This window comes from Scyliorhinus canicula, chromosome 20, assembly GCF_902713615.1.
Source record: "Scyliorhinus canicula chromosome 20, sScyCan1.1, whole genome shotgun sequence".
NCBI lineage: Eukaryota > Metazoa > Chordata > Chondrichthyes > Carcharhiniformes > Scyliorhinidae > Scyliorhinus > Scyliorhinus canicula.
The window spans coordinates 73,055,817-73,077,195 of NC_052165.1; the positions used below are offsets into that span (position 1 = coordinate 73,055,817).

At 46.0% G+C, this 21,379-nt stretch overlaps 1 protein-coding gene and 1 long non-coding RNA gene across 37 annotated transcripts in view; both read right to left on the minus strand.

Moving 5' to 3' along the window:
• Positions 1–201: 201 nt before the first annotated feature.
• The window catches only part of nrcama (neuronal cell adhesion molecule a), a 478,378-nt gene continuing 457,200 nt past the window's right edge, over positions 202–21,379 (minus strand). For 25 of the 36 annotated variants that reach the window (XM_038780573.1, XM_038780570.1, XM_038780576.1 and 22 more), the window contains 3 exons: positions 19,838–19,916; positions 1,852–1,863; positions 202–1,033 (listed from right to left, as the gene is read on the minus strand). In XM_038780573.1, the coding sequence (XP_038636501.1) occupies positions 799–1,033; positions 1,852–1,863; positions 19,838–19,916 (326 nt within the window). In that variant the 3' untranslated portion in view covers positions 202–798. The remainder of the gene's footprint in view (positions 1,034–1,851; positions 1,864–19,837; positions 19,917–21,379) is intronic. The other 11 variants (XM_038780555.1, XM_038780565.1, XM_038780584.1 and 8 more) reach the window with 1 other exon arrangement.
• On the minus strand, positions 16,065–19,831 carry LOC119954911. Its single transcript, XR_005458337.1, has 2 exons — positions 17,433–19,831; positions 16,065–17,400 (listed from the first exon to the last, which is right to left on the minus strand). It is a non-coding gene; the product is annotated as an uncharacterized LOC119954911 (long non-coding RNA).

A 21,379-nucleotide genomic window follows, 5' to 3' on the forward strand; every position in this document is an offset into this window, starting at 1 on the left:
GTTTAGTGTGCTCACATTGGTAAGTGTGTGATGTGTGCCTGTCAGTGTGGTGATACATGAACTGTGCAGCTCAATTGGATAAAACATTCCCTCCCTCCTGGAAAGAGTAGGAACTACAGTGTTGTGGAACAAGGATGTGCTCAGTCCCCATCCCAACACATCCCGCTTCAAATCTGGCACCAGGATTCAGCCCCAACATTGTTTTTTTTTGTTTAAAAAAAGACACAAACAGTTGTTACACATTCAACGAAGAAGGCTCATTGACCACCTTCGAGACAATATCTCACTGACATTAGTGAGTTCCAGGATACCAAGTGAACACTGACGACAAAACGAGATTCATTTTCAGTCACTGCACTGTGCACTTTATAGACAGAAATTATACAGACCACTGTCATCACAGCATACACTCATTATCTTAGGTGGCACTGAGATACACAACTGTTCTCATGCACTATGTTAGCGCAAACCAATAGGATACGAAGAAGTGAACCCAACAAAATAGCGTGCCAAGTCCAACTCTATATACACAATTGGAAGATGAACTTCTGCTCCCGGACTAGTGGACAATTCGCGTTCCCTCTCCGCTCCGCTCCATTCCGGAATGTCCACGTTAGGTTTTGCTTTTCTGGTCACTTGCGTTGTTCATCTAGACACCCAGGACCTTTAGGCATTCGCTGCTCATCATTGCTTTATTTCTTAACGTGCATGTAATGACAAGTCAGGAGATAAGTGTGAATGGATAAACTCTACGGATTTATTGGTGCATGGGGCACTGGGTGGCTCCCCTCGCCCGTGTTAGACAAAGGAGTTCATGGCATTGACCGGGGACGGGGCCTCGGAGCTTTCGTTGCCCTCCACAGCCTCTTTTTCCTTCTTCCCGCTGTACTGTCCAATAAAAGACCCGTCCTCATTAAACTGCCCTTCTCCACCTTCGCCGTAGTCAACCAGGCTGTCATCGCTCACTCCCTTCTTAACTGTCCCGTCCGAAGGTGTCCGGCTACCTTTAAGTGGTTTATGGTCCTCAGTGTCACTGAAAATGAGAATGACATTCAATAAAGTTTGAAAACGTGAATACAGTGCAGAGCAATAAAAAACTACTTAACTCACAGGAGGATCAATGCAGGTATTCCCAAATGTAGATTCCACCATTGGAATGAACTGGGAAGCCATTCTAATGGAATACTCCCATTAAATTACATGACATCTAAGTTTGGGAGGAGGGTTGCCATACATCATCCAGTTTGACCAATCACATATCTCACTCCATCTACAATCAATGGGTTACAATTACAATTCACGACATTTCAAAGTAGGAAGGAATCATGGAAGGAAGAAATGGAAGTGAGCAGTTCATGGGGTGACATGTTGCACTATCTAGGAAAGGATTGCAGCATTTATCAAACAAGGAATGGCACTTGGGATGCCCTTTTCTAGCCCAGGGTGAACCTAAAGTCGTGGCCACATGTTATTATTTATCAATCGTCTCTATGACCAGGATTTCCATTCAGATTGTAAATGGAGCTTCTTTGCCCCTTTGGGCCACTGAGAACTGTCACTGACAGTCAACTGAGATGCAAAGCAGCAATAAATATTAGTCAGGGGATTCAAGGATACATCTGGGACCTTTGGGCTGGAAAAGGGATGATGCTACTTGACTGTTAGTTAGCAGGAAGCGGGTGGGTGATATGCAAGTGGGAAAAGAAATGGAGACTGCTCTGAAATGAAGAGAGTTTGTACTAAGCTCATTCCATGACACAGAAAGGTTAAGCAAATGCTGTAGGGAGGGGGAGGCATTCAAATCATTCAGTGTTACTCAAGGCATGCCAGACTTTCATGTTGCCACCTTACCTTTCCAGAGACCTACATTTTCCATTAAAGAATGCAGAAGAAATAAATGAAAACAGTCAGAAGAAACAGCAAGGTCGGTCTGTTGTCAGGCGCGCGTAATTCATGGACAGCCGGCCCAATTTTTAATGGGGGGGGGGGGGGTTGAGGGAGAGCATCTAAAAGCTGTATTAGCAACAAGAAAAGGGAGAGACCAACCGAAGGCAAACACATGCGAAAACAACCCTTGCTATCCCACACTGCTAACCACTGGTGGTCCTCCATGGGCAGTCGAAGGAGACTGAGTGCTTTTAAGACAGAGATAGATAGCTTTTTGATTAATGAGGATCAGGGGTTATGGCGAGAAGGCAGGAGAATGGGGATGAGAAATATATCAGCCGTGATTGAATGGCGGAACAGACTCAATGGGCCGAATGGCCTAATTCTGCTCCTATGTCTTATGGTCTGTCCGAGCACGGACTGATGTGCTCACATTGCCTAAGAGTTCAGGGAGACCCCCCCCCCCTCTGCGATTTTACAGAGAGATTCTGGACAGGTCTCCCCAGTTTCTGACACTTTCCAACGGAAGGTGACTCTCCCGCCCGCCCCCCTCCCTCTTCCGTTAATGGTTAGAAACATCAGCCCATCTGAAGGACCAAAGGTCACCATGGTGCTCTGAACATGTATCGCAGAATGTCTTGGTAATATGTTTTTCTTTTCAGAAACAGAATTCACAGCAAAACCTAGTTACCGTCAAACCTTAACACACCGAGTGGTCGGCGTTGATTTTGTTTATCCACAGTTAGAAAACCTTGCATGTTGAGAAATTCATGACCCAAAATACTTTAAAGCCAATGAATACTTTTTGAAGTGCAGTCACCATTATAATTTAGGAGCTGCAACTGCTAATTTGGGTACAGAGAAGCAGTGAGGACCAGATTAACTATTTAACTGATGTTGGTTTTAGTTGCTACCAAGACTCATTAATGCTAATTTACAATTTACCAATCAAAATGTTGGTTTTAAACTGATCTTTGCTGGATCGCCCATTCTGGGAGGCAGGGTATGTTTACTGAATACTAGGAAGATCGAGGGATGGGAATGAAGGAAGGGCATAGTGGCAGAATGAAGAAAGGATCCCTCATGAATAGAAACATTATTGGTTTCCCTTGTAGGCCCAGCCTTTGGTGAAACATTAAGCCATGCAGACTATCAAAGAAAAATCAGCTTTCAACTCCCAGTTAGTTGATCTCAGCCAGGGCACCAGTAGAGGTGCAATAATTGAGCTCAGTACCCATGGGGTGAAATCACACAGTGACCACTGCTGTGAAATACGGTGGGTGTCAGGACTGGCCCCAACCTTGGTGCCTTCTAAGTTCAACCAACTGGCCAACACTGACCATTGTGTTTTACACATGCCTGATTCAGTGAGAAGGGGCTACCTTGTGGCACTGTGCCCCCACCCTCAATGTAAACGTCAGAGCCCCTGGGGAAGTGAGAGAAAAAAAACAGCATTAAGAGCCATCATGTGGAGCACTGAAGGTGCACCAACTCTGAAGCTAGACACTCATGACTCAGAATCTTTAAGATCCTGAAGGATAATGGATGGGTGAGTACAGAGAGGATGTTTCCTTCCATAGAATCACTACAGTGCAGAAGGAGGCCATTCAGCCTATTGAGCCTGCGCCAACCCTCTGAAAGAGTATCCTACCTAGGATCACTGCACCGCCCTATCCCTGTAACCTTGTAACCCCATCTAACCGTCGCATCTTTGGACACTATGGGACAATTTAACATGGCCAATCCACCTCACCTGCACATCTTTCGACTGTGGGAGGAAACCAGAGCACCCGGAGGAAACTCATGCAGACACTAGAGAATGAGTAAACTCCACATCCAGTCACCACAGGCCAGAACTGAGCCGGGTCTCTGGCACCATGAGTCAGCAGTGCTAACCAGTGTGCTACCATGCCACGCCCCTAATTCTTATAAGAAAATTTAGAACTAGGGATCGCTGTGCAGAAATAAGGGGTCGGTCATTTAAGACAGATGAGGAGAAACTTTTTTCTCTCAGAGGGTTGTAAGTCTCTGGAACTCTGGCCAGGATTCTCTAAAAACGGAGCTAAGTGTTGATGCCGGCGAACACCAGAGGGTTACACGCCGGCGTCAACAGACCTCTTGGCCCAGCAATTCTATAGCCCACAGGGGGCCAGCACGGTGCCGGAGTGCTCTGCGCTGCTCCAGCTGCCGTACGCGGCCCTTCAATGCGCCGGCAGCTGCCGCGGGTTCGCGCATGCGCGCGGCGGACACTTGTGCAGCGGCGCCGTGCAACATGGTGGAGAGACACAGCGGGCCGGCGCGGAAGAAGATAGCCCCCCCCCCCCGACCAGATTGCGTGCCTGTCGATTGGTGGCCCCCGAGCGTTCAAGAGTTGCTCATCCATCATTAGTGACCGGGCCAGGTGACCAATATCATGTGCAATAATAGAAGCTGCTCAACTATAAAAGGAATCCCTACAAGATCTAACCCTATTCTTATCTAAAATAGTCAGTGATGAACGGGAAAACTGCTTTACCTATTCCTACCCCAGATGCACTTGGGGTTGAGGTCAGTTCGAAGTCAATGTCTTGACATATAAAATTGCTGACCGAGTTCACAAAACACACTATGTGGAAGGGCTGAGGCAAAAATGTCATCCAAGAAGGTGGTGGTGGCCTGCTTTCTTGAACAGGACCAGTGTAAGCAGTTTCGGTACAACTGAACAGTTTACTAGGTCCCTTCAGAGGGCAGTTCACACCCTTTGGTGTGAGAACGAGGACAGGAATTTCCGGCCTTTTTCACCGGCGGAATCTTTCCATCCCATCTAAGGTGACCTCCCCACGGTGGGTTCCCCGGTGGTGGGACGGGCAAGTCTTGCAAACGCCATAGACATCGGCGGGACCGGAAGACCCTGCCAATGGCCAATGGGGAGCTGTCTCCGCCGCCGGAAACAAAGGAGTGGGGGGTGGGGGGACAGAAAATCCAGCCCAAAGTTGGGTACAGGCCAGGCTTGGTAGGGGCAGCAGATCTCCTTACCTAAAGAACTTCGGTGAACTAGTTGGGTTTTTTACTGCTGTCCACCTTTCTGATAAATAGATTTTTATTTCCAGATTTATTGTTTTGTGACTGAATTCCAATTTTCAAATGGCCACTGTGGCACACTTCAAAAGTACTTCATGGCCTTCAAGCACTTGGAACATTCTGAGGCTGTGAACAGAACTAGATATATGTAGATACAAGGTATGAATGAATGTATGTTTTATTTCCTTTTCTTTCAATGGCACTTTGGTGCCAGGTTTTGAATATAAACGTACATGGAGTGCAACTGTGCAAACCTAATTCAGTAGGACCCTGACAGTCAGCAGACAGAAAAGTTCCCAACAATACTTAACACACTTCCCAAATATTAGATTTGCTGCTGACACCCAGTGGTAGAACATTAGAACTGTACAGTACCATTCTTATCATTAACCTGGTGGGTTGACTAATTTGGGCATAACTGATGCCTTTAATTACATCCAATTGGAATGCCAAGAGTCTGCGAGATCCTTAGATGTGGGCAGCACGGTAGCACAGTGGCTTCACAGAGCCAGGGTCCCAGGTTTGAATCCCGGCTTGGGCCACTGTCTGTGCGGAGCCTGCATGTTCTCCCCATGTCTGCGTGGCTTTCCTCCGGGTGCTCTGGTTTCCTCCCACAGTCCAAAGATGTGCAGGGTTAGGTGGATTGGCTATGATAAATTGCCCTTAGTAACCAAAAAAGTTAGGTGGGGTTACGGGTATAGGATGAAGGTGTGGGGATATATAGGGTGTTCTTTCCAAGGGCCGGTGAAGACACGATAGGCCGAATGGCCTCCTTCTGCACTGTAAATTCTATGACTATGAAAACTTTGAACAGCAAAATTAGAGCCTCAAGTTAGTTAGGAATTGATATGTGCAGTTTTGGTATGAATGTAATGTGCAAATATACCCAAATCTAAAAGAGTCCATGACTTGAATTTAGCTCCCATCACCTTTTTATTCCCAACAACTGAGTGGGCTCTCCTCCTCCTCCTTCCCTTATCCCTATTACTTCTGTTAGAATTCCCTCCCAATTATTTTTCTGATCAACATTAACATTTGCGGATGGTATAAAGTTAGGCGGCATTGTAGGCAGCCTAGACGATAGAAGAAAATTGTAAGGGGCTCCTGACAGACAAGGCGAATGAGTAAAATTATGGCTGATGGAATTCAATGTAAGAAAGTGTGAGGTTATCCATTTGGGACCAAAAAACGATAGGGCAGAGTACTTTCTGCATGGAAAGAGGTTAGGTACAGTGGATGTCTAAACATACTTGGGGCTTCAGGTGCTTAGGTCCTTAAAATGCCAGGAACAAGTGCTAAAAATAATCAAAAAAGGGGTTATGCCGCAGCTATACAAAACCCTGGTTAGACCCCATTTGGAGTACTGTAAGCAATTCTGTTCATCACACCTTAGGAAGGATATTTTGGCCTTGGAGGGAGTGCAACGTACGTTTACAGAAATGGGCCGCGATTATCTGGTCCGGCACCAGAGCGTCAGCGCCAAAACGGGAGTACTTTATTCTGGCGTTGGCGTCGGTTTCGAGACCCGATTCTCGGGTTCTGGGGGGCCCAACGCATGTGCACTGGCCGTCATCCCCGCGCCAGCCCCGACGCCAAATGGCGAAGGGATCCAGGAGCCGGCGCGGAGGAAAAGTGGTCCGCAGCCAGAGAGGTAGGCCCACCGATTGGTGGGCCTCGATTACGAGCCAGGCCACTACGTTGGACCCCCCTCCCGCCCTACAGGCCGCCCCCAGACGCTTCAACCCCGAGGTCACGGCGGTCCAGAGCATGTTAGAACGCCAGTGGCGGGACTCGGATTTTTTTCGGACAGCCGCTCGGCCCATCCGGGCCGGAGAATCGCGGTACCGCCGGAGGATCGCCGCTACGGCTGTTTGTGGCGTTTCTCCATGCGGCCGTGTGCGCCTGCCCGTTTTTTCACGGGCGGGAGAATGGCGTCCCGGCGTTGGGGCGGCATGGCGTGATTCGCTCGGCCCCCAGCTGATTCTCCAGCCCGGCGGGGTGGTCGGAGAATCGCGGACATGATACCTGGATTATAAAGGTTGTGTTATGAGGAGAGATTACTCAAAAGAGACCTGATTTTGCTAGAATTTAGAAGGTTAAAGGGTGATGAAATTGAAGTATTCAAGATAGTTCCACTGGTCGGAGATTATAAAATTGAGCTTCAAATTAGGGCTAAATCATTCAGGAAAGATATTAGGAAGCACTTCTTCACTCAGAGGGTGGGAGAGGTTTGGAACTGCCTCCCACAGACAGTAGCTGAAGCTAGGTGAGTTGTTAATTTAAAATCTGAGATAGCAAGCAAAGGTATTAAGGGATATGTGCCAAAGGCAGGTATATGCAGTTCAGACACAGATCAGTCATGACCACATTGAATGGTGGGATAGGCTCATGGGGCTGAATGGCCTACTCCTGAACCTAATGTGCAGAATTGTTCCCAGGAGTGAGCATGTGGATACTAATAGGTCTTTCAATACTGACGCTAAATTCCTGTACAACAGGTGCTGCAGAATATTGGCTGTTGGTTCACTGATGACCTTGGGCGTTGCAGACTCGGTGGGCTGAATGGCCTCCTTCTGCACTTTAGTGATTCGATGATTCCACGATGATTCTATGGAACAAAGTGTGGATTTTTCTTTTTTTCTCCGGGTTTCTCTCCACCCATTCTTTCTCATTTATTTGACCTTCAGTCCTTCCCTTTCTCTCTCTTTACCGTCTTCCCTCAAAGTTGGTAGCTCCTGCTGGGGCTTGGAAGGGTAGGTGTGGGGAGAGGAATTCCATGGGAAGCTTATTCACAGGCAAGGCAAAAACACAATTTGACGGCCAACGATCTGAAGAAAGAAGCATGCCGCATCGAAGGAGGAGGCAAATTGATGCATTAACGGGACCGAGGAAAACAAGCCAGCTATGGGAGGGTGAAATTCCGAGCAAAGAGGATTTTAAAGTATGCAAATTGGTGATTATTACTGACATTCTGAAGTGAAATTCTTCTTCACCTTGATTTGTGATTGGCATAAACTATTTTTAGCCATTTAAAATTCAAAAAACGTTTCCTACTTGACAAGGTCTCATTTGAAGCTGTGATTAGGATGAACTAGTTAAATGGAATGTTTACACACAATTCTGGCTTGCACTTCGCATTTTACCAGCCAGTGTTAGAACTGTCACTTGATTTGGTTGCATTCCATTTTTGTTTGGCATTTGAGGACTGCTTTAAAACCTTACTAGAGAACAAACCTCATTGCTCCACACTCTGTAGCTCTACCAGTCCAGGTCGTCTCTCATTTTCTAACTTGGATTGTCCCATTCCCCACAGGGAACAGTGATCAAACTCACTTCATAGCGTAGAATTGAGCTTGAGTGGGTGGTGGTTGGATATGGGGAGGCGGGGGGGGGGGGGGGGGTGTCAGCTTTATTTCCACATTTTTCCAATTAAGCGGGGTGGGGGGGGGGGGGGGGGGGGGGGGGGGGAGGAGATGTCAGCTTTATTTCCAAATTTTTCCAATTAAGGGGCAATTTAGCATGGTCAATCCTCGTACCCTGCAGATCCTTGGGTTGTGTGGGTGAGAGCTAGGCAGACACGGGGAGTATGTGCAAACTTTATACGGTCAGTGACCCGGGGTCGGGAAACAAATCCGGGTCCTCAGCGCTGTGAGGCAGCAGTGCTAACCACTGCGTCACCTCAGTTTTATTTCCTCATACCACTATCCTATTTGGGTTACGAAAGAGGGAAGAAAATCTGGCCAGAATTTGTGCTCCTCATTGTTATCCAAAATCCCTGCTTGGCAACTGGGCCTAGCTGTGATGTGAAGTGTGCCATGTGTAAACTAGGTCTGGGCCAAGGTGTGATGGTCACCCGGGCTGCAAAACCTGCTGACAACGCAATATCGTAGCTGCTCGAATGTGGTGAGGGCTACCAACATCACCACTTGTAGTTTTCAGGACTGGAAGGGGAGGAAATTAGATTTAAAAATTGTAGGATGATCACAAAGAAAATTTTGTCTCCTCCCTCTAGGTGGTAGTCAGGCCCGGTGTGGAACCTGCCCCCATTTTGATCCCTGTGAAGTCAAAGGGATTGTGGTAGCACAATCGCTTCACAGCTCCAGGGTCCCAGGTTCGATTCCGGCTTGGGTCACTGTCTGTGCGGAGTCTGCACATCCTTCCCGTGTGTGCGTGGGTTTCCTCCAGGTGCTCCGGTTTCCTCCCACAGTCCAAAGATGTGCAGGTTCGGTGGATTGGCCATGATAAAATTGCCCTTAGTGTCCAAAATTGCCCTTAGTGTTGGGTGGAGTTACTGGGTTATGGGGATAGGGTGGAGTTGTTGACCTTGGGTAGGGTGCTCTTTCCAAGAGCCGGTGCAGACTCAATGGGCTGAATGGCCTCCTTCTGCACTGTAAATTCTATGAGAAATTCTATGAGAAATCAAGAGGGCTCTCTAACATGTTCCATCAGAGATTGTCTGAGAAGACTAAACGTTATCCTGCAAACATTTAGCAGGAAATGGGTGGCCGTGGTATACGTGGCGAGAGAGTTTGTCGTCCCAATTGTCTTTGATCATGTTCGGATCATCGAGCTCACTCTTTGGGGGAGCACCTCCAATCTGTCTGCGAATTAAACAAACCCAAAGCAAATACGGTGCACTCCCGTCTGATAGTACAGCCACGCATCCAAAGGCGTGTTTAAATAAAAGAGCAGGAATGGATGTGACACGGTGGTTTATTACCTTTACACCTGGTATTTGCGTTAGGCTGGTAGTGATGTAGGCTCATTAGCAACAACTGGATTGACAAACACAGGAACAAGAGAAGGCCATTCAGTCCCTCCAGTCAGATAAATATGGCTGAACTATATCTTGGCTCCATCCGCCCACCTTAGGTTCCACTCCCTTTATCACTCAAGTTAAAAGAAAATCTATCTCCATTTTGAGCTTTCCAGTTGACCTTGTCGCAACTGTTTTTTGAGAGAAAGAATTCCAGCTTTCCACTACCTGCTTCATCATCAACAGTGAACGGTTGAGCTGTAATTTTACATTGTGCCCCCATTCTTCCGGAACTCTCCATCCCCTCCCCCCAACCCCTGTACCCACCCCTCCCCACCAAAGGAAATAATTTATCTTCATCTGATCCTATCATCATGTTAAACATCGCAGTAGACCTTTAACTCTTTTGGCACCTGCAACATTCTGGTGAATCAAAACTATATCCCCTCGAGAGTCAGTATAATCTTCCTCGTGTGTTGTGCCCAGAACTGAATACTATTCAACAGTCCAGATAGGAGCTCACTCAAACCTGATCCAACTGGAGCATAACCCCTACCTTTTTATATCCAGTCCTCTGGAGGCCAAGGCTATCATTCAGTTGTTTTATTAGTGTTTTTAGCTGTCCACTATAGCTTTTAGTAATTTCTGTACATTGATTGCGAAATTCTGCCATTTCTGTGCTTCCCGCCAATTTAAAATAGACTGATCTGTTTTTCACATGGAGAATTTGAGAAAGGCGGCACAGTGGTTAGCACTGCTGCCTCACAGCACCAGGGACTCGGGTTTGGCTTTAGCCTCAGGTGACTGTGTGGACTTTGCACGTTCTCCCCATGTCTGCGTCGGGTTCCTCCGGGTGCTCCAGTTTCCTCCCACAGTCCAAAGATGTGCGGGTTAGGTGGATTAGCCATGCTAAAATTGGCCCTTGGTGTCGAAAGATGCACGGGTTAGATGGATTGGCCATGCCAAAAATTGCTCTTTAGTGTCCAAGGATGTGCAGGTTAGGTAACAGGGTGCAGTGGACAGGAGAGTGGACCTGGGTAGAGTGCTCCATCGGAGGGTCAGTGCAGAGTCAATGGGCCAAATGCACTGTAGGTTTCTATGATATCCTGATATCAAAACAAAAACAATTAGTCATAAGCACCCCAGATAGTTCAGCTGGTGAAGGCAATGAACAGGAGGGTCCCAAGTTCAATATAGGGTACGTACTGAGCTGATGATCTCAGTCAGAATGCCAAAATCAGTTCCTGCTTTAAGGGGAAGATCGCCCCTTGGTTCACCTCCTGGCAAGCACACTTATGGACAATGAGCGGGGCCAGGAATTGGCTGTTTTGCCAACAGTGTTAGAATAGCCTGCGGGCATTCAGCTTCACACAAAAAGGATGGCCACTTGGGCGAGAAACTGGATGGTGACCTTGCATGTGTGCTGTGGGCAGGAACCCACAGGTCTTAGGGACAAGCTGAACGCTTGGACAACCAAGGTGATGGACACAAAACAGTGCGTGCGTGTACATGCCTTCTATTCTAGTAACCTCTGTGGGTGCAAAGTGCTGAAAACAAGCTCATGCGTTGAAAGAAACGTTAGAAATCAGTTCTCAGAGGTTTAATCAAAGACAGCAGAATCAAGTTCAAAATCCAATATATTCAGCTGAGTTTCAGCTTTCCAGACAAGCAACATTGTCGGCCAAGAACATCACATTGTGCCTCAGTGTGAACACATTTACCCTTTACTTTCATTAGGGTGCAACAATCCCTACTTTCTTTTCAAAACTTTCCCCTATTTCCTTCTTTTCTCCCAGCCTCCCCCCCACCATCTCACCCTCTGAATATGTTGGCCTCACTGGCAGTGATATCTCACATTGCACTTAAATAGCCATTCCTTATTTGTGAGGCTCAGAGAGGGTAATGTTGGCAGGTTAGTTGGCTGGGAAGGCATTACAGCCAAGCTCAGACTTGTCCCTTCCAACACTGCAGTGCCCCATTTATGGCAACACTGCCATAAATATTGATATCAATTGATCATTTGTTGCACCCTAAAGATTTGTAGAAATAGCAAGGCAGCAAAGATGGACAGCAACATACAGCTAATTGTACAAAACAGAGGTACTATATATATATCTGTAAATATTTAGCAGTAATGTACATCAACATTAAAGCTTACACAGCTTGGTTATCATACAAAATGGAAAAGAACTTCAAATACAAGTATTAGAATTAAAAGAACATATAAGGCTTCATTAGCACAATAAACCTTTGGCACTGTATTGGAGATGATGCTCTTCTCTGTTTCAGAAGTGCTCACTTTGTATTAAAGGGATGGGATATTTGTGATAAAATGGCTGGCCACACCATTTTTCTTTTCAATTCGCCAAATGCACAAGGTAAACCGCGTTGCTGTCAACATGTAATGTGGGCATGATATAGAGGGCACGCAGCTCTCCTCTCTCATGGTGTGGTACCCAAAGCCCCCTCCCCTTTAAGGAATGTAACCAAATTTCCTCCCCCTTTAAAGAATGTAGAAGGGGCTTCTCCCCTTTAAGAAATAAACATAGAGGCCACTCCCCTCAAACAGGATAAGGAACCACTCATCAACGCCAGCATCTAGTATTCCAAAGAATAATCTATCCATATCCCTCACCACCTTCATCTCCACCTCTCCTGAAATTGCTAACATGCGCTGGGACAGGTGCCGAGTGTCCGCCGATACCTCACCCAGTTATTTATAAGACATTGCCAGAATGTAGCAACCTGTGAAAAGTGGGGCCCAATCCTTCCCACTGCTGGTGTGAGCGAGCACGCGCACTTACCAACAGGATCGTCACCGTAAGTGAGATCCCCCAACTGAGACCAGCGACCGCCCCTCTGGACCCTCTGGGTTTGAGGCTCTGACGCATCAGCGGAGTAAAAAATACGCTGAACCTATCTGGCTCTCCCTCAAAAAATATACTCCCAGAAATAGGCAATAAATAACATTGAAAACCTTTGGTAGAAATATCAACTTTCAGAACTTCGGTCAAAGCAATCACAAAACAGGCCATCTCAAGGAACTACTTGGGAAAAAGATTTCTTCAGGTCCTAAAAGATCAATAGGTGAATGAGAAATTTTTCACGCACTGTGCTCTAGCTCTGACTCTGAATGCGAGTCTGTTTATGTCATTTTTCTCTGTATAAATTGTAGTCACCGCCATACACATTGAAGTGTACTCTGATGTAGTAACAAATGGGCTATTTTACAACCCCTCCGACATTGGCGGCAATTAAGTGCTGGAACAGCCTGTCAGGAAAGTAGGGTCACTTCAGGGAGGGGACCAAGGTCAGTGTGTCAGAGAGTGAAGGGTCACTACGGAAGGTCAAAGGTTCATTTCAGGGGGTTTTGAGAGGATATAAAGCCAATATTATCGAAGTGAAACGGGTATCACTGATTATGAAAAGGTGCACATTGCACAATTGCTAATGTCCATTTGTTACAAACGAAGTAACCGATCTGTGTTGCATTTGAGTTTAAGCAGATTGCTGCAGAAATTGGACAGTTCTCATCTACCCTATTTATGTCCATCATAATTTTGTACACCTTAATTAGCAACCCCCTCCCCATTTCCACCCCGCCCACTCCCCCCTCACCCTTCTCTGCTCTAAGGAGAACAACCACAGCCTAACCAGGATCTCTTCATAGCTCTTCCTGGTCCATCACCTTTGCACCCTGTCTAGTGCAATCACAGCTGAAAGAATCTTTCTTTAGAATTAGAAAATGCTGGAAAATCGCAGCAAGTCTGGCAGCATCTGTCGGGAGAGAAAAGAGCTAACGTTTCGAGTCCGATGACTCTCTGTCAAAGCTCAGCTCAGCTTTGACAAAAAGTCATCGGACTCGAAACAGCTCTTTTCTCTCCCTGCAGATGCGGCCAGACTTGCTGAGATTTTCCAGCATTTTCCCTTTCGTTTCAGATTCCAGCATCCGCAGTAATTTTCTTTTATTCCTTTAGAATTACACAATTTGAGATTTGAAGAGAGATATTCCAAAACAAGGAGCCTTAGGATAAAATTGAAATGATAATGATCAAACCTGTGCCTCCTGGGGCTTATTTCTTCATGTTGCCTGGTTGTTGTAAATAGCTTTATTCCACCAAAGTGCCATTTAAAGCAGGCAATTCATGGAACAGGCCTTGTGGAGCTTGGACAGTACAGGGTCTGTGGGGTATAGGGTCGCCAGGATTAACTAGGAGTCTCCAGGTATTGAAGGTCAATCTCTAGGACACTGTTGTGTGCAGCCTGGAGAAATACCATCGAGATATTAAAAAAAGATTGTTTTTAAAAAATATTCTTTGAACATGGCTCTTAAACTTTTATTCAATTTCCAATTGGCGTAGGAAGGCCGTGTGTCACAAGGATGGATGTGATGATTGACTATTGGCTGGAGCGGGGGGAAAAGTCATGTGATGAAGCCTTCAGGAATACATTTTACCACAGTTGACAATCCGAATGAGGTATCTACTGTCCCCAAGCTTCGGTTCACCTAGTCTCAAATAACATTGACCCCTGCTTCCAAGGCCGGAACTACTTAATTGAAGATAAGGGACTAGGCGCCTTTTTGAATGTTTGAACTCCGCGTGTATTGGGCATAATCATAGAATGTATACAGTGCAGAAGAAGGCCATTCGGCCCATCCAGTCTGCACCAACCCTCTGGAAGAGCACCCTACCTAGGCCCACACCCCCGCCCTAACCCCACCTAACCTTTGGACAATGTAGTGCTTTTCTTTGTTCGACAACACTTCACTGAATATTCCGTGATGCCATATATTCCAATCAAATTTCATCAAAGTTTGGCGAACTTTTAAATGTTAGCTTCCTACTGAGGTGAAATATAGATCGGCTGTAAAAGCCAACGTTCACATAAACCCGAGCCAAACTTAAGCTGCCCAACCTCAAGCCTTTATTGTGCAGGAAAATAGGTTCCACAGGCTCGTTCTGGGGTTCAGGTTCGCAGACTGAATCTCAGTAAAATGTATGAACAGGCCTCACACTAAATCTGCCCTATTGCAAAAGAACTCGCACAGCAATGTTGATCCTGTTCCCAGAGAGTGTAACCCCTTCCCAGGCACAATTCCTGAACAATACACAGAATAAAAAAGGCCCCTCAGTCCATTGTTTCTTCAGGAGCATTATAAAGTAAGGTATGACACCGAGCCAATGAGATCTATTAGACCAGATGACCCAAGCTTTGTCATAGAGGTACGTTGGGAGAAAGCGAAATAGTGAAGTGGAGAGATGTATGGAGGAAATTCCAGAACTCGGGGCCTAGATAGCTTAAGGTACAGCTACCATTCTTAGGGCAATTACGATTAGGAATGCACAAAAGGCCAGGTTAGAGGAACACTGATATCTCAGAGGGCTGTGGGTGCTGGAATAGATTCCAGAGATAGGGAAGGGGTGAGGCCGTGGAGGGATTTGAAAACAGGAATGAGCATTTTAAAGTCAAGATGTTGCTGGACCAGAGGAACGGGACTTGCTGCGAGTTAAGTCATGGGCAGCAGAGGTTTGGCTATCTTCACGTTTATGGAGGGAAGGAAGTTGGAGGCCAGCCAAGTGTGTTTTTAAATAATTAAGTCCAGAGTAATGGATGAGGATCTCGAGGAGCTGAGATAGGGTTGATGTCGAGAGGAAGGTGGAAAAAGGCAGTCTTAGAGAGGGCATGATTATGAGGTCGGAAGCTCTTCTCAGGATCAAACGTGACACCAGTGAGGAAGGCAAATGGACTAATTAATGCATGAATTTGCTAAAACAAATCATTTTTGATTAGCTTGATTGAGATTTGCAGTAGCAATGGGGACAGTTGAAGAGAGTAGAGCAGGTGAGTTTGTATATACAGACTTTTCAAAATGCGTGCAACAGAATACCACAAAATATACTTGATAGCAAAATTGATGCTGTTGGGATGGAAGCACAGTGGCCGTGTGGTTATAAAATTGGCTGAGGGACAGTAAGAATGTTGAATGAGTGGGATCGCTGCTCATTTTCTACATTCGGGTCACGCCCAAGTTGGCCGCGGGCAGTATTACCCTGGCTGGCCAATGAACAGCCGAACAAAGGGAGTGTGTGGGTGGGCGCTTCGAATATGCCCCCTCAGGGAGACATAGGCTGCCGAGCTCTCTGAAGGGCCTGCTGACTTGTAAAATTTAAGTATCAGTGGAAAAACGATGCCACGCGTGTCTCGGCTGCATAATCATACAGAGAGACAGATCGAAAGAATTAGCAAAACACCGGAGATGAGATGAGGAAACATTTTCTTTCTTTATGCAGCGAGTTAGTACTGCAATGCACTGCGGAAAAGGTGGCAGAAGTCAGATTCAAGACTAACTTGGAAAGATTTTGGGGGGTTGGGGGGGGATGGTGAAAGAGCAGGGAACACTTGAAGAACACTTCACAAGCGTGATGGGTCGATTGGCCTCCATTTCAGTGCTGAATCATTCTGTGATTCACCATCTGTTTTCACTGTGCAAGCAAGGCAACTGTGTTCCACCAGCATAATCTGGACAATTCCTGGTCAAATCCACATTTGGCACACCAAATACCTCAACATTGGTGTGTTATCTATACTTTCCTGTCAGGTATGACACGCCCCGTAATGAACCTGCCGAGGGGCTTGGATCCCAATGTGCATTTGCGGCAGACTTCCTTGTCCACCTATTCTGTACTCCCCATGGCCTCCTGTTCCTTATGTCAGCATAAACCATACCCTTGAAACAAGCAAGGCTTGGGGCCATGAGTAGGCATTCATTAAAAAACAACAGGCCATTTGAGGTTGGTTTCAAGAAGCTCCCCATTATAATCGAGAGGACAAACTCAGCAGCTTTCAATGATTGCTACCGCTGATTTTGAAACACCATTAAAAGCTGCTCTCTCTTCTCCCCTGATGCACTGTTTAGCGGTCTGATGTGCTAGTCAAGATGTATTGTTGATTAGTTTGTCATTGTACACCAGCACAGCGGACATTGCGGGAGGCAATGCGACAAGTACTCAATGTGTATCGACTGCACACCAACGTGCAGGGCCAGGGAGCATGCCCATTATCTCTTGGGAAAACTCTCCACCCCACCAACCGTATAAACTAGGACTCCAAAGACTCACTTCTCATCGTCTTCTGTTAGCACATTCATCGAACAGTTAACTAACTAGAGATGGCATTTTCGCATCAGGAATCAACAGCTAAAGAGAAACCTTTTAAATCTATATGTACGGAGATTGTGCACATATTGGCAAGGTCAGTATTTATTTCCCATTCCTAACTTCTATTGAGAAGGTGGTGGAAAACTGGGCTGTCACTTTCACCCCATCTCTGGAGTTCAGAGTCCTGTTTGAACCAAGGGTGTAATGAAGTCAGGAATTGAATGGCCATGGCAGAACCCGACCTGAGCTTCAGTGAGCGGGTTATTACTAAACAAGTGCTGCTGGATAGCATTGACAACAATGCCGTTGCTAATGATTGAGAGTAGATCGATGGGATGGCAATTGGCCAGACTTTCTGTGGACAGACCATACCTGGGAATTCAGATCCACTAGATCCTCATCTATTACTCTAGTCAGGCAAATGCTCGTCATTCAGCACTTCTGGCTGAAGATGGTCACAAATATTTCAGCCTTATTTTTTGCACTCAGGTTCTGGGCTCTGCTATCATCGATGGTGAAGGAAATTTGTTGAACCTGCTCCTTTTCCCTTTTCTTTTTTAATTGTCCACCGACATTCACAATTGGATGTGGCAGGACTGGCAGAGCTTTTATTGGACCTGCTGGGTGTGGGATCACTTCACGCTGGCTATAGCACATGGTTTCTGCTGTTTAGGCTGCAGTTATCCCATTGTAGTAGCTCCACCGAGCATGTGGGGAAATGGGTTGATTACCAACCTGCAAACCTCTCCAATACACCTATGGCAGGTAGTAAGAACAGGAGAGTTTCCTGGTCAGTCATATTGCAGGAGGCAACAGCAAACCACTGCAGTAATTGTGGACCAACAAGTCCATTGTCGACAATGTCACCTTCGGGCATGGAGCCTGAAAGGAGAGAGCTAGGGTAGTTTCACCTGGTTGACATCTCTTTTTTATTAACTATGGTTGGTCTCTAGCTTATTGGCAATGGTGCAATGTAATATACCAGGCTATAAGGTCACCAACGCCTCTTGGATGCCCAATTTAGGGCTTCAGGATCTATCCCATTTGGCACGAGAGTAGTGCCGCACAATATGATGGAGGGTATACTGAGCATGAAGATGGGACTTTATCTCCACAAGGACTGTGTGCTGGTCACTCCTCTCAATATATTTATGGATCGGAGCAGTTGTGGCAGATGGAATGGTGAGGATGAGGTCAAGAAGGCTTTTCCTTCGTGTTTGTTTCCTCGTCAGGCCCAGTCTGGCAGATGTGTCATTCAGGTCTCAGTTAGCTCAGTCAGCCCTGATACTTGTATGCTACCTTTGGTGATGGACATGAAGCCTCCCCCTCAATAAGAGGACATTTCCACCCTTGCACCCTTAGTGTGTATCCCAAGAGATATTCAACATGGAGGAGTGCTAATTCAGTAGTTTCTTTTGTTCCTTCCTGTGGGTTTTGAGGGCTCAACATTGTCTTTTGCCCATCCTTAATTGCCCTTAGAAAGGGGAAAACTCCCTTCTTGAACTACCTCAAGGTAGATTTCCTTCCCCTGAGGACATGTGTATACCAGAAATCACATTGTGTTTTACTAACACTCCAATCACCATTATTGCAATTTACCTTTCATTCCAGAATTGAACTGTGGACCTTTAGGAATATCAGGAGACGATTTGGCTCCTCCAGTCTATTTTGCCATTCAGTAGATCATAGTTAATTTGTCCAGGAACTGAAATTTCCTGTCTTCGATTGTATCCCTTAACGCCATCACATAACAAAATTCATTGATCTCAATGTTTAAAATTTAAAATGACCCAGCCTTGGAGAGAGAACTCCGGATTTCTAACTACACTTCATGTGGTAAAGTGCTTCTGTATTTTAAGATGGTGCTTCCTCTATCAGAGGAAATAGCTTCTCTGCACTTACTCCAACAAATCCTTTCGCCTTTCAGTTTTTATTTAAGTTATTCCTTTCTCAAAGCCAATGCGGAGAGTGGACAGGACAAGCCCCTAATCCAGCTTGCTTGCTCCAAAAAACAATTCAAATTCAAACTAAATCCAATTCACGTCCCCACAAGAGAAACATACAAGACCCAAGCTGACAAGGAAAGTCATTGCACCTCATCTGGGATTGATCTGACGCTTGATTTTAGCCGAATGTTGTCATTCGAAACATCTCAGTTGTTCACAGGGATCATGAGTTGTGTTCCTGATCTGTGATTGTTCTCCCTGGAGACACTTTACAGCAAGGCTACAGTATATATATTAGAAACACAGTGCTCCCTCCCATCCAATCAACACCCTTTCCTTCAACCAGCATGCCACACCCACTGAGACCCGCTCCTTGAATACCTCCACCTCTGCCTTCAAAACTCTCACCACCACTCTTCTCTTCTCCTAAGCTCTCCATTTCTGCCTCAAACCCTCAATGTCCCCTTTAATTCTCCTGTCTCCCGGTTTATGTCCACTGTTCTAGTCCGTGCCCTGAATGTGAGGAAGTTCCTGTTGGATAAGTGCCTGCTGTGGCCATTTTCTCAACATCCCGCTCCAGTAACCAGCAAATGCAAACCAGCCATGCAAATCCAGAATCAGTCTTTTCCCAAAATGGATGTTCCCGTGGCCAGCTTTTGAAAAAAAAGTCTGTACATCATTGAGAATTGCATTCAATTTACAGAATCAGAGGCAGACAACAGTTTTAGTTCAAGTGTTACCATTGATGAAATTGGGATGTCGGGGTCTATGCATGAAACACCGATTACACATATATTTATGGGATAAAAGAGGGACTTGTAGTACTGACAGTTCAGAGTTTCTACACAATTGGAAGAAACAGGGTATTGCAAATTTAAAAAAAAGCCACAACCCCAACACAGACCATTCACAGTTTCAAAGCTCACTACGTTCAATAGGCCCAGGCCTCAAGGACTCCAACCAGCCGGGTAGCTCTTCAATGAGACAGTACAGAGAGGCAGCTGACAGGGTACAGGACAGGTGCTCACCTGTATTCACCGAAGGCTCCATCGTCCTCTTTCATGGGCTGGATTTCGGGGTCGGCGTGAGCATCCTCTTTCTCTTTGACTGCGGACATCGGAGACGAAAGAAAAGACATGCATTAAATTGGGTGTGTGGGTTCCCGCTTGCTCTGCCAGCGGAGGGAGGAGTGGGGTGGAGTGGAATGGAGGGGAGTGAGGAGAGAAGGGAATGTCACAGTCAGGGTAAGTAGAGGAAATGTTACTCTGCTATTGGTAGGCCAATACTAAATCTGTAAAGGGTAGGATGTTGAGCCAAGAATTTCCTTGGTTGAGAAAGTGGAGGAAACATCATATCAGAACATTCTCACTCCCGTCAAAACCGACTGCATCTTCCCAGATCCGACAGCCCTTAATACCGAGCAACCTCACAAGGAAGGAACTGCACGTTTAAATAGTAAGCAGGAGCTTGGGCCACACCAACTTGTGGAGAACTATATCCTGTAGAAAACTATATTCTGATTCTCGAGTCCACCCTTCTTGTGAGATTTAGATCCCACTGGAAGAGCGGGGGCCGTGGAATTACAATGTCTGAAAGGAGAGCCTACTTGTGTTGTGCTTCACGGCAAAAAAGAAAGTAGTGTCTGTCATGATAATAGGGTGATTATGGTAGTTGTCTCCAGTATTTGATACAGTATGGTACAGTCTGCACTACATGGGGTCACCTGACCTGGGGGGGTTGAAGGTCAGATAGCACATGCAAGGGAAGATTGTTAAAAGACGGCAGATGCCTTGCAGTAGTGTGTTCATGTTCTAAATATACATCAATAATAAAGTTAATTTACAGCAATGGTGTTGGTCTTCCAGCAGCATAAGAACATAACAGTGTCATTCTCAGTAGCACTTTGATTATGAAGATAAGTTGTTGAAAGTTATTTCTTCTATTCTCTTTTCTGTCCCTCCACTGTCACTCCTATTGCAACCATTTTCCTTGCTGCTCTCGGCATGTTAATGTTGTCCATTCCTTGTTGTGGCTCTAAATAACTTTAAACCATGGTCCTCTTGTCTGGCTGCCCTGACATATCCACGATCATTGTTCTAGTTTTAATGTTTCCCTACAAAGTACCTGATGTGCCTTGATGCGATCCTTTAAAGGTAGCGTCCTTTAAAAGTTGAAGAGCCAGATCTTACCATCGCACTCCTCATGCAACATTAATCTAATACTAGAGCCAATGGGCCTCCTCTCCACTGCCATCTAAGCCAAGATGGCTCTATCTGGAATCTGCATCCCAGAGTGCTTCAGGAGGTGGCTCTGGAAATAGTGTATGCATTGGTGGTCATCTTCCGAGATTCTATAGACTCTGGAACAGTCCCTGCAGATTGGAGGGTAGCTCACATCACTCCAATATTCAAAAACGGAGGTAGAGTGAAAGCAGGGAATTATAGACCAGTGAGCCTAATCTCGGTAATGGAGAAAATTCTTGAATCCATCATCAAGGACTTTATAGCGGAACATTTAGAAAGCAGTGGCAGGATCAGTCAGAGTCCGCATGGATTTATGAAGGGGAAATC